Below are 12,696 nucleotides of genomic sequence, written 5' to 3'. Positions count from 1 at the left end.
TTCGAACTGATTGTCTGTAAATATTTGGGGAGTGGCCAAGGGCCACTATTCTGCTGAGTAAGAGAGGAGCCCTCCAGTTAACCAGACTTAAACCTGGGAGTTTGGCAGCCATCCACTGCTATCCAAGCAGGCCCCTGAGGGTCATGCCCCCCCCCCCCCCTTCCCCCCGGGACCCCTCAAAGGATTTCTCAGCTGCTTTCAAGTGGCCTCCGGAGAGCAATTCTGGCGCATGCGATGTTCACACGTTGTGCCCTTTCCAGCAGCATAGCGCCCTCTGCAGACTGCTCTCGGCACAGCAGCTGGCCGGCCCGCCTCTGGCTCTGCCTCTGCCTGGACTGTCCCTCTTCTCCCTTGCAGGGGACGTGCACATTGCCATCATGGACCGGAGTGGCCAGCTGGAGGTGGAAGTGATTGAGGCTCGGGGCCTGACCCCCAAACCAGGCTCCAAATCCCTCCCAGGTGAGGCTGAGCAGCAGGGAGAGGGGTTTCGGATATGGGGGTCCTGCCAGGCAGGGGTATGCAACTGAGCTCTGGGTCTAGCACGTCCTCGGCTGCCCCTTGGCCTAGATCAGTATTCTTGACCCTGGAGTCATGGCTTACCTGGAAGGCCAGCAGACAGAGTTGCGGGGGTGGGGGGGCGGGCAGCAGGGAGGTTGGATGAGTCAGTGTTTTGAGTCTGTCTTTTCTACTGCTGTCCATTCAGCTCATCCCACACAGCTCGCTCACCTCCAGGAGCAGCTGGATGTCAGGGGATGGAGCAGACCATAGTAGTCTCTCCTGGACCCCTCCCCAGCATGCTTTCTCCCATCCCTCAGCCACCTATATCAAGGTTTACCTGCTTGAAAACGGGGCCTGCTTGGCCAAGAAGAAGACAAAGGTGGCCAAGAAGACCTGTGATCCCCTGTACCAGCAGGCTCTGCTCTTCGATGAGGGGCCCCAGGGCAAGGTGCTGCAGGTGAGTTCTACGGGGGGGGGGCCCTGGGACAGGGCGACTCCCCAGGACTGCAAGTTATAATTTAAAATCTCTTTTGTGTAGGACGTGTCCTGGGTCAGGCATCGTACCAGGTGCCTCAATACGCATGACCTGTTTGTTTTCACAGCCCAGTGAGGGGTCTTTGCCCCTGGTTGATTCGCAGGGAAACCAGAGTTCAGGGGGACAAGCCCGCTGCTCCCCCGCCCCGCCCCACCCCAGGGTACTCAGTGGGTAGGTAGAAGCAGCGTTTGGCCACCGCCTTCTCTTTCTGCCTGGTGCTTATTATGCATCAGCTCCGTGCCAGGCTCTGGGCAAAGGGCTTTTTAATCCTGACCTCCTTTCGTCCTCTGCGTGGTGCTGCGACGTGGGTATGATTCTCCCCATCTTGCAGTCTCAGGAGAAGTGACTCGCTTGATGTTTCACCGAGCGACGTGCAAAGCCAAGGAGACCCTGGCCGAGGTGATGCCACCCCCAACTCTGAGAGAGGGCGGTGGCCTTCGTGATTGTCCGGGGAGGGAGGGATCATCACGCCCATTCACAGATGAAGCAGCTGAGGGGCTTAGCCAGAGGCTAAGTGGGGGCTGGTGTCTGGGTTCAGTCCTGGGTTCAAGGTCCGGCTCCATTGCGGTCTGTGGATGGTACACTATGAAGTGTAAATGAGAGACGCACGTGGAGGGCCTCACCGAGTGCCTGGCCCGCAGACAGTGGCTCTCTGGGTTTTAGCCGGTGGTCGTGGCTGGTGGCCTCACCTGAGGACACATGGGGGACAGAGGAGAGGCCTGAGCTGGGGCTGTCTGGGCTGTGTGACTGCTCATCCAGGGCTGTTCCTCTGGGCTGGGGTCCTTGTGTGGCAAGGGCCCTTGGGGTCCCAAATGGCCAGGACTGCAGAACCCTAGGGTTCTGTGGGGGCAGGGAGGATCCTGGGTGTCTGTTTTCCTGTATATGTATATTGTGATTCCATTTTGAGAAAAGGATCCACTGACAAAAATACAAGTTTGAAAATCACTGGGCTAATCTCTTCCCCTCTTCCAGTTTTCTGGATGGGAAACTGAGGTTCAGTGAGGGCCAGGGGTCTCCCCCAGCTCCGCTGTGAACCAGTAGCAGACTAGGAGTTGTGACTCAGGTCCCAGACTCTCAGTCTGCTCCTAAATGGGGAATGCTGTCATCTGAGATGCTGGGAGGCTGTGGCAGTCAGACCCAGGTTCCAATCCCAGCTCTGCCACCAATTACTGTGTATCTCTGGGTTAGTTAATTAACCTCTTTGAGTGGTCATTTCCTCTTTGTTGCAATGATGATACACAGCACCTTTACCTAGATGGCTGTAACAGTTGAGATAATGGAGAGAAGTCCGTCTGTTGGAGCCTGGCACGCCTTAAGTGCTCAGTAAGCTCTTGCCCCCAAATCAGTCTTAGTTCCAGCTCTCTCTGCCTTATCTGTGCTCTGGTGAAACTTGTAGGTTCCTGGGCCCACTACTGAGTCCCGGAGTCAGGGAGTTGGCTCAGCGCCCCCCGTCTCCTGCCCCTCCCTCCCTGGCAGGTGATCGTCTGGGGAGACTACGGCCGCATGGACCACAAATGCTTCATGGGCATGGCCCAGATCATGCTGGATGAGCTGGACCTGACCGCCGCGGTCACCGGCTGGTACAAACTCTTCCCCACGTCTTCAGTGGCAGACTCTACGCTTGGATCCCTCACCAGGCGCCTGTCCCAGTCCTCCCTGGAGAGTGCCACCAGCCCCTCCTGCTCCTAAGGACCTCCGAAGAGGCCAGGATATAGTGTGGGAAGGGGTGCCTCATGGCACTCCCCTCCCCTGTACATAGTCTGTGTGTCTTTCTGGACCCTTGCCCTGCTGCATGCCTTTTGGCTACTGGGCCCATCCCAGCTGGCAGTGGAGACCGTAGTATGTGTGTGTGTGCGTGTGTTTGTGTGTGTGTCTGTGTCTGTGTGCGACCATGTTTTATCCGTTCACCTGTTTGGGTACAGTCAGTCCTGGTGACTACATGAGCTAAAATCCACATCTCTCTGTGTCTCGTTGAAAAGAAACCCAAAGGAGTGTTGTGTGGGTGTGGATCCCTGAGTCCAGGGGCAGAAGTGGGGGATGTGGCCGCTGATCCCCCCTGCCTGGTCCTGTGCCCAGGGCAGAGTCCACGTGTCCCTGTCGGGGCTGCCTCTTGGTCGTCCCTGCTTGTTCTCTGCCTTGTCCTGTGTCCCACCTGTGCTTCTCTCAGCACCGCAGCTCTTTTTTGAGGAATGTAGTACCCACTGCAGCTGGCCACACTGAGGCCCCTCGGGGACCCTCCTCCCTGCCCAGCGCTCTGGCAGCTCTTCCCACCGAATGGACCTGCAGCCTGGAGCATGCTTACCTAGGGCCTTGGCTGGGGGCCGGGTGAGCAGACCGGGCCTGGGAAGCTGCAGGCTTGGAGATCGCCTCCTCGCTTCCGCAGCACACCGCTAGGAAGACTTAGTTCCCAGGGCGGCTGGCCAGGCCCCTTAGAGGGAAGTGCAGGCACCTCCCTTTAGCATCGTTCTCCACCTCCTGCCTTCCTCTGAACCTCCTTGCTTCCAACATGCCAAAGGAGCTCTCCCAGTGGATCCCAGGAGGTGTGGACTTGGAGGGTCTTGACGCCCGGGAGGCTGGCCTCAGGGGGAAGGTACTCTGCCAAAGTAGATGGTTCCTGGAGGTTCCTGTGTGTTCTCCAGGCCCTGGGGGTGGCCTTGTCCTCCTCGGAGTGCATCCTGGTGGGGCCTGGCTTGTGGAGGAAGCGCTGGGGGTGGGGCTGTTTCTGGAATGAGGAGGGCTGGGGCTCCCCTTGTCTGTGCCACTGTTGAGACTCCTGTCTGACCTTTGGGGATTAGCTGCATGAGGCTGACCATTTGGGTCTCTCTTTGTTTGCTCATTTCCAGACCAGGGTCCCTGTCTGGGAGCTCAGACTCACCTGGGCTCCAGCTTCGCAGCCTCACGGACAGCCTGGCTCTGGACTCAGCTAGCCTGCCACAGTCACCAGCTCTGTACAAGCAATACTTTCCCCTCTTGGCCTCCCCGCCTCCCTGCGCCCCACAGCTGCCCTCTGGAGAGTGGCCCGGCCTGCTCTCCGCACCTCACCTGCCTTTGCTTTCTTTCTGCCCTTGTCTGGTTGGAGCCTCCCAAAGTCCCTCAAACCCTGACTTCATAGGACAGCTGGGCCCTGTGTTGGGGAGGTTACCAGGGCCTGGACCCATGAGATGTCTGCTGGGAATGCCCAGATCTGTCCTCTCCCTCCTCAGGTCTGGGGCAAAAGGCAAGAGGTTGCCCAGGGGGTACACACGGCAGCCCTTGGGTCTGTGTCTGGTGGGGAGGAAAGAGGTGGCAGGAGGGCATCAGGGTATGGAGAAGACCTCCCCTCTGCCTCTTCCCCAGACGTCAGCCCCAAGCGCTGTATGACTCTGACCCACAAGCACAAGGTGGAGGGGAGCGACCCAGCTGAGTAGTGGGGCGGTCTGGGGACCTGAGTGCTTGGACTCCATTCATAACCAAAGCCGGACAGATGGGCCTAGAGGCGGATTCTGAGCGGAGAGGGAGGAGGTTCTCAGGATAGAAAGGCATCTCCACCCAAAGGGCCTCCTTTCCTGGTAGGGACCCACATCAGGTCGAAGCCAGAGCCTGGTAACCTCCCTCCCAGGAAAACCCCATTGGTCCTGCCCACAGATGGAAAGTGGTTAAGGGCAGTAAGAAATGAACCAAATGGGCTCCTGGCTTCTGCCAGAGCCTCCATTCTTGTCTTACCACAGATGAGGACTGTTGTGGGCGTAGGGAGAGGGAGGAGGCAGCTGGGTCGGCTTTTCTCTTTAGGCAGAAATTCTCTCTGGTTGTCGGGATTGGGTAATGTGCGCATATCTCTTGTTTCTAAAAATAAGGCAAAGGGCTCTGTACTCTTTGACCCTAGGGTGGGGAGAGGGAGGAAACTCGCTCACAAAAGGGTATTTTATGTCCTGTCTGTGAGGTATTCACCTCTCCTGAACAGTCACCCTCAGGATGGCGTGAGCATAGTCTACACTTCTGGAATGGTGGGATTAGTAAAGACTCCTAGGATCACGTAGACACCTGCTGATGCAGCCCCACGTGGCGCTACCGAGACGGGGCAGCCGCCCGCTGCTCCCAGCAGGGAATGGGGGCTCTCAGGGAAGGAGATCACCCTCCTTCCTTGAGGGGTCCAGGAAGACAGAGAAGGTGGACGGCTTCCAGCGAAGAGCCGCCTCTGGGTGGCCGTAGGCCACGGTCCCCTCGCCTTGGGGGGCAGGTTAGCACGCAGAAGGCCCAGCCGGAGCTGAGGCCTGACCCGTTGGTAACTTGTGCTGACCTGGCTGAGGTCCCCAGCTGCCGGCCCTGCCCAGGAGCTGGGCCACTCCTATCCCACCTCTCCTATGGGAAGTAATTCCCCCCCGGTTGACCTTAGGGAATTACCCTCTTTAACCCTCTGCACCAATCAGTTACGAATCGCCACCTGGATCCCCCCCCATGATGGTGAGGTCACGTGAGGCTGACGCGCGCGTGTGACCGTGAATGGCTGGGTTTCAGGGTCTGTTCCTCATCCTCCTCGATACAGGGGCTTGTCTGAGAAGCCGTTTGGGAGCTAGCCTGTCCCGGGAGAGGCCGGGGCACAGTGTGCCACCTGGCCTTCCCTGGGGCGGGGAGCACCTTCGAAGAGGGGAGGGTGGGGGAAGGAGGGAACACCGCCAGAGTCGCCGCCAGAGTGCTCCCTCTCCTGGGAACCCTGCTTGGCCAGGTACGGCGTCCTGGCTCTGCAGGCCCGCTTCCCCCAGGTGAGACCCAGAGCTGAGGACAGGACGAGGCTCTTTGCCATGCCCTGTCCTCTGCCCGGGCAGGTTCGTGGAGGATGCGGTGAAGATGGGGGCGGCCCTGCAGCAGTGTTGGGCTTGTGGGCAGGAACCGTGAGGGATGATTCAGAGCATCTGTCTTCACGTTTCTGCTGTTCAGCGCGTCCCACTTCCCTCACAGACTCCTTCCCTACGGGGATGTCTGAGGGCCTTTGCTATGAATCAGCCTCCGGTAAATGGGGCCAAGTCTAGGTTGGACAAGAGGGATTTGATCCTTCAGGGAAAAACCAGCTCCGAAACTCCTCCCTATCCCATCTCTTCCACCTCCCAGTTCTCCCCCCAAAAGGAGCCGAGCCTCCCTGGGAGGCTCTCCCCCGCATGCCAGCATTCCAGGGGGACGAGGTGAGGCAGAGCCCAGGGGCTCCAGAAAGAGGGGTACCCGGGGAGCTCCTCGCTCGTGAGATCACTGGTTCTCCCAGGGGCATGACCCCCACTGGGGCAAGCATGCCTGAGCTCTTTACTGCCAGCCTGGAGGAGAGCGGCCCCCTCCCCCCCTTAGAGACAATAGAGACCCCCAAGGGTACGTCTCTGGAAACGAAATGTAGCACAATCTTCGACTGTGGGACCAGGAACCCTGACGTACCACCAGGGTTCTCGAGCCACATCCTGCTGCCCCGGAGGCTCCCCGATGCCTCTGATTCCCTTTCCTCTTCGGCCCAGAAAGCAGCAGAGCTTCACGAAGGCCGCTCTTCTGTTTCTCTGATTGCTTCCTGCACTGTGCAAACTCTGTGCAAGAAATGGCTGCCTTTGCTTGATGAAGTCGACGAGGCGCCCCTGCCTGGCTGGAGGGAGAGGCGCCCCGTCCAGGCCCGGGTGGGCCCGCGGCACTTCTGCCGGGCCGGCGGGCGTCTTCGAGGAGATGGAAAAGAAGAGGCCTGCCTCCCTTGCCGGCTCCTCCCTTCATGCTTCTTTCCTCCCGGGCAGTTTTCTTCTCCCCGATCCTGACACGGAAAGAGGCTCGCGAACACGTTGCTTCCCGTCCTGGATTCTCTTTCATCGCACGAAGAGGGAGGAGACGGGCGTGTCTCCCCTGCCTCCTTCCTCCAGTCTGCTTTTCACTCAGGTCAGAAGAGGATGGGGCAAAACCAAACACTCCTGACAGAAGGCAGGGGAGCCCCGCCCAGTCAGGGGAGGCCTGGTGGCGCCTGGCGGGGGGGCCTGGTCTAGCTGGGAACAGCTGACTTTGAGAGTGCCTGAGCATCTCAGAGCAATGTCGGTGATGCCAAAGAGAGCAACTTGGTCTTCCCGGGCGCCAGCTCTGCTGGTGAGGTCGCACAGATGCGGCCTCGGGTGTTGGCATGCCTGATGGCGGGACCTTGTTCTCTGACAAAGGGCTTAATCTTTCCATGTAGCAAAGCAACTTCTTCTCCCCCACCCCCAACCCCTGAGCTCGGGCTTTTTGTGGGCCCAGCCTGGCTGTGCCTGTGAGGAAAACCACACCAATAAGAGAAACTGAAATCTGTCAGGGGCCTAGACTAGCTTGGGGCAAGGGCTTGTTGAGAAAAGTGCGTTACTGCTCTGGAGGAACCTTCCAGGGCTCTAGTTGGAAACTTAGCCAGTAAGGCCCAGGGGCCAGAGTTCACACCGATGTCAGGAAGGGTCTCTGGGACTGGGTTCCAGAGAGTTTGGCTAAAGAAACGGGCCCTGGGAATCCAGGGGCCACAGAGCATCTGTCCCCCCCCCCCCCCCCCCCCCGATCGATGGCCTGGACAGCTGGTTACAGGGCATCAAACAAAGGCTGTTCTATATAGTTTTGTCCCAAATCATGACCTTGTACAAGACTCCTCACTTGTCTGGGCCTCAGCTTCCTCATCTGCAAAGTCCGCATTTGCTAGTGGTTGCATGGTTCCCTCCAGGCTTTAAAGTCTGATCTGGAGCCGAGGAGGGTTTCCAGCCTGATACGCCTGGGTCCAAGGGCTGGTTTCCTCCAGCCCCTGGTACCCCGACCGGATGTAGGTCCTTATCCGTCCATGCCCAGATGCTGCCTCTGACAGGAACTCGGAATCCTAACAGACTCTGCTTCCACCTTTTCGTGGTTTGCTCTCCCTCCTTTCTTCTTGTGTAACGACTGGAAATACTTAAGGGTTGTCTACAACGGACACTTTTCAAGGGGCTGGTGTGATGTGACCACCTCAGCCACAGCCTGCGTAGGTCAGTACCCCCACCAGCAGATGAGACTGGGTCCATCCTCCTCTCTGCTTCTAGAATGACATCCGTGGGAGAGTGGAACACCTGAGAATGTTGAAGGCAATGCTTTCTGATGGGAGGAGAGAGGGCACTCTTTCCCCATCAAAGTATTTTGCTTCTTGAAACCACTCCTCTCTCCAGAATCTCTCAGCAGACCTCACCTCAGGCAGAGTGGCTGCCTCCTTAGGAAAAGTTGGCCTGATTATTCTATCTACTCCTTTAGTATGTAAACTCACAGGAGGCAGGAACCCCTTTTTTAGAATTTCCAAATGCATCCTGCAAAGAAAGAGATAGCTGATAGGGACTGACAAGCACACTGTTTAGATAAGAAGCAATTAGCCTTTTATATCTGCGCTCTCCACATTTTCTATGTGCAGCATCTTTCCAAACTTGCTGTGGCTCCTAGGTGGCAGGTGGACGGCTGGGGAGGACTGCCGGCTGTTTCCGACAACATTCTTGCCAGTTCCCTCGAGGAGAAAATTCTTCACATGGCTTCTGCATGTACAATATTTGGGCAGCAAAAAAAAAAAAAAAAATTAAAGTCAGTTTGAAAATGGTTTCTTGTGTTGCTTTCTGAAGATGGTTCTTAATTCTAAAGAGAGAGAAAACAGGGTTCCGGGTGACTAAAACCAGGAGGAGGAGGACACCAAGGCACAAAGGCAGGAAAGGGCAGGACATCTCAGGAAAAGGCCTCAGAAAGGTCTGACCAGGGCCTCCGGGTCCTGCGTGGGGACTCTGTTGCCACACTGATGTGCATGGGCCGTGGAATCTGATGGGGCCAGGTGGCTTCCCAGCTGTCCCACAGTTCCTGCTTACAGGCCCTCAAAGCCTTCTATTCCCACAGACTCCACAAGGGATGCCCAGTGTCAAACAGAAGGGAAGGTAAGATGGAGCTAAGGCCACCGCTTTTGATCCCTCATGCGTTTCTTCCCGAGAGCTCAGGTCCAGGAGCTCTTGGACAGTCTTGTTTACATCAGCCACACCTGACACAAGCAGTAAACATGCAGTTGACCTCCGGTGCTGTGAACTCCAGCAGTCCTGGACCCCTGGGGCACCCCTTCCTCTCCCTGTCTCAGGGAGGGACAGAGAGGTGTGTTAACATTTAATCACTTCTGGGCAGTGCCCTTATCCTAGGTCTGGGTCTGCAGGGACAGAAGATAAAGGAAGTGTCCCAATGTCACATGCTTGCCAGGGGAAGGCTGGCATCCTCTTCCCCAAGGGTCTCCCAGTGCTTGGGCTCTAGCTCTTGGCCTTTCAGTGTCAGGGGCTACCTCTCTTTTGAGAGAGGCTTATGATACCAGGCTCGCTCTGTGAGCTCAGGTTTCTGTCTTTTACTTTTCCACTTCTGCTCTCTGGATTATCTGGGTGGGGCCAGTCGAATCACTTGGGTCTTTAAAAGTGGAAAAGTTTTCTTGGCTCTTGTCAAAGCGAGATATTATTGCAGAAGAATGGCCAGAGAGATGCAGAGTGAGAGAAGTTAAAGACTAAATATATGGAGGGTAAATCATACCCTCATGGACTGAAAGACACAATATTGTGAAGATGTCAATTCTCCCCACATTTATCGCTAGACTCATTGCACATTCGGTAAAAATCCCAGCAGGCTTTCTGGAGAAATTGACATGCTGATGCTAAAATTTATTGGAAATGCGAAAGACCTTGCATAGCTAAAGCAATTCTAAAAAAGAAGAGCCAAGTTGGAAGAGTTATGTTACCTGACTGTAAGACTTACTATGAAGTAACAACGGTATTGGCATAAGGACGGACCCACAGACCAGTGGAACAGAACAGTGTACAAAAACAGACTTATGCACGGCCAACTGACTTTTGACAAAGGTGCCCAAGTGATTAAAAAATCTTTTCGGGGCACCTGGGTAGCTCAGTGGGTTAAAGCCTCTGCCTTCGGCTCAGTTCATGATCTCAGGGTCCCGGGATCGAGCCCCACATCGGCCTCTCTGCTCGGCGGGGAGCCTGCTTCCTCCTCTCTCTCCGCCTGCCTCTCTGCCTACTTGTGATCTCAGTCTGTCAAATAAATAAATAAAATCTTTAAAAAAAATCTTTTCAACAAATGGTGCTTCGACAACTGGATATTTGAATGGAAAAATACAAACCTTGACCCTTACTTCTCATTATACACATTATACACAAAACTAACCCAAAGTGGGTCATAGACCTAAATATAAAAGTTAAAATTATAAAACTCCTAGAAGAAAATGTAGGAAAAAAGTCTTCACAACTTTATGGTAAGCAGTGGTTTCTTAGAACATAAAAAGCACTAACCTTGAAATAAAAAGATAAATTGGACCTCATCTAAACTGAAACCTCTTGGAAAAATACCATTAAGGGGCCAGTGGGTGGCTTAGTGGGTTGGGCCTCTGCCTTCGGCTCAGGTCATGATCTCAGGGTCCTGGGATGGAGCCCCGCTTCAGGCTCTCTGCAGGGAGCCTGCTCCCCCCCCCCCACCTCCCATCTGCCTCTCTGCCTACTAGTGATCTCTCTCTCTGTCAAATAAATAAATAAAATTAAAAAAAGATACCATTAAGACTCCTAATAAGATGACAACTTGGTAAGAGAACCAGAGGAAAAATGAGCAAAAGGTTGGAACAGATGCATCACAAAAGAAGATACACAGATTGCCAACTGGCGTATGAAAAGACATTCACTCATCACCATAATTCATCAGGGAGCTGAACACCCAGTAGAACAGCTCAGATTAAAAACTGACAGTGTCAAGTGCCGGCAGGGTTGGGAGCAGCATCTTGGCTGGAAATGCAAAATGGTACAACCAGTCTGGAAAATGGTTTGGCAATTTCTTCTAAATTTCTTATATGTTCACCATGTGATCCAGCAATTACACTTCTAGGTGTTTATCAGGAAAAATGACAACATATGGCCATCGAAAGACAAAAATGTTCATGACAGCTTTATTCATAATACCCAAAACTTTGAAACAATACAAATGTCTAACATATCTCTCAGGGGCCCATCCAAATATGGAAACCGTACAGTCAAGTGAACAAGGAAAATTAAATTTTAAAAATTAGCAGTTGGAGTAACCCTAGAGAGCTCTACAGAGTATATTCTAAGGCAGAAGGAGAGTATCCAAGAGGAAACAAATTGAAAGGGGCCCTCTCCCTCAAGCTGGTATTCCAACCTTGTTGAAAAATGTGTCATGCGTGGCCCTTGGTCTCCAGGTCAGTAGCAAACATCTCTCTGGGGCACTGGCGGCAGAAACTAGCAGCGACTGTACCCTGGGGGAGTCCGAGTTGGGAACCTACTGGCAGACAGAGGGTGAAGGCCTGGGGTGCATGAACCCGTGTCTGAAGAACCACCAGCAACACACGGGACTCAGTGTCCTGCTCGTCAGCAGGGCGTGTGAGGCTGGAGGATTGCAGGGTCAATGATGGGAGGGTGTAGCAAGGTGAGCACTGGGCTAGACCGGAGGCTGTGGGTTTACAGGCATTGTGTGTTCTGGATGCAGAGCTGGGGCAGTGCAGTGGATGTCCCCATGCATTCCTCTCTGCAGCAGTCTCAGAGGAGAAGCGAACAGAAGCGACGGGGGCCAGGGAAGGCGTCTTCCTCCTGCGGTGTCCCTCTAGCGCCATCTACTGACACAGTTCGGTATCGCTCTCGCTGCCAAGGAGAATTGCTTTAAGGGGCTAGCCCGCTATTCCAGAGCAGGTAATGATGGGCTGGTTTGGAGTTGTGAGGCAGCAGACTGAAAACAGTCATACCTAGCAACGAATGCAATGGAAAAACAATTTGGTATTTAAATATAATGGGATCCCACTCAGCACTAAATAGAACGAACTACTGATACAAAACAACATGGACGGGTGGCGGAAACATCCTGAAAGGAAGAAACCAGACATGGAAGGGTAAATGCTGTTATATGAAATTCTAGCCCACACGAGAATAGCCTATAAGGACAAAAAGGCAATCAGTGTTTCCTGAGGATTTGGGGTGGGTGGTATTGACTGCAAAAGATCAGAGAGACCACATCTGGATGTGGTCGTGGCTACCTCGGCATATTCCAGGGTAAGAGTTATCTGAGAAGACCACAGCTTTCCTCCTCTGGCAAGAGGTGCATTCTCAGGGTGGGAAGGCCTTTGTGGTCAGAGAGGATTATTATAGGTGTTGCTGGGATACAGATGAGAAGGTGCACCTGGAAGGAAGTTACCGAGGAAACTCCAGCCATGGTCTCTCTGAGGGTAGGCGCTCATATTCTTCTCCAGCTCGGCCATCACCAGTCCCGCATCTTCACAGTTTGGCCATAGATTCAGGTAGCATAAGAGGATAATTACAAAGGGGGGGTTGCCCTTCAAGACTGGCCAACCAATGAGACAGGGATAAGGGACACAGGAAAAGCAACCTGCCCAAGGAAAAAGGAACTTTCTAAAGATCCCAGTAGCTTCTGAAAGTGTGAGCCTTATGGTCTAGAACAGTAACTACTGAAATTGGTAATACTAATAATTAGAAGAACAGATTATAAAGAGGTTGCAGAAGATGTTCAATGTGCAGCCCCTTTATAAATAAAGCCTGGCAGTAGATGCTGACCCCTTCGCTAGTGTTGGCTGGTGCTGGTGATCAAGAAGAGAGTCTACAGCCTTGGGTAACAGGTATGTATACTCGCCTCAAAACTCCAGAAACCGATAAAGAACC

At 54.3% G+C, this 12,696-nt stretch overlaps 1 protein-coding gene across 3 annotated transcripts in view; it reads left to right on the top strand.

Moving 5' to 3' along the window:
* The window catches only part of LOC111143065 (regulating synaptic membrane exocytosis 3), a 38,578-nt gene extending 31,134 nt beyond the window's left edge, over window positions 1–7,444 (top strand). For all 3 annotated transcript variants that reach the window (XM_022496513.1, XM_022496515.1, XM_022496512.1), the window contains 3 exons: window positions 358–459; window positions 816–955; window positions 2,510–7,444. In XM_022496513.1, the coding sequence (XP_022352221.1) occupies window positions 358–459; window positions 816–955; window positions 2,510–2,722 (455 nt within the window). In that variant the 3' untranslated portion in view covers window positions 2,723–7,444. The remainder of the gene's footprint in view (window positions 1–357; window positions 460–815; window positions 956–2,509) is intronic.
* The last annotated feature ends 5,252 nt before the right edge of the window (window positions 7,445–12,696 follow it).

This window comes from Enhydra lutris, unplaced genomic scaffold, assembly GCF_002288905.1.
Source record: "Enhydra lutris kenyoni isolate GAN:26980312 unplaced genomic scaffold, ASM228890v2 scaffoldscaffold9, whole genome shotgun sequence".
In the NCBI taxonomy this organism is placed as follows: Eukaryota; Metazoa; Chordata; class Mammalia; order Carnivora; family Mustelidae; genus Enhydra; species Enhydra lutris.
Note: the sequence above shows the minus strand (reverse complement) of the source record. Positions and strands in the feature narration are given on the sequence as shown.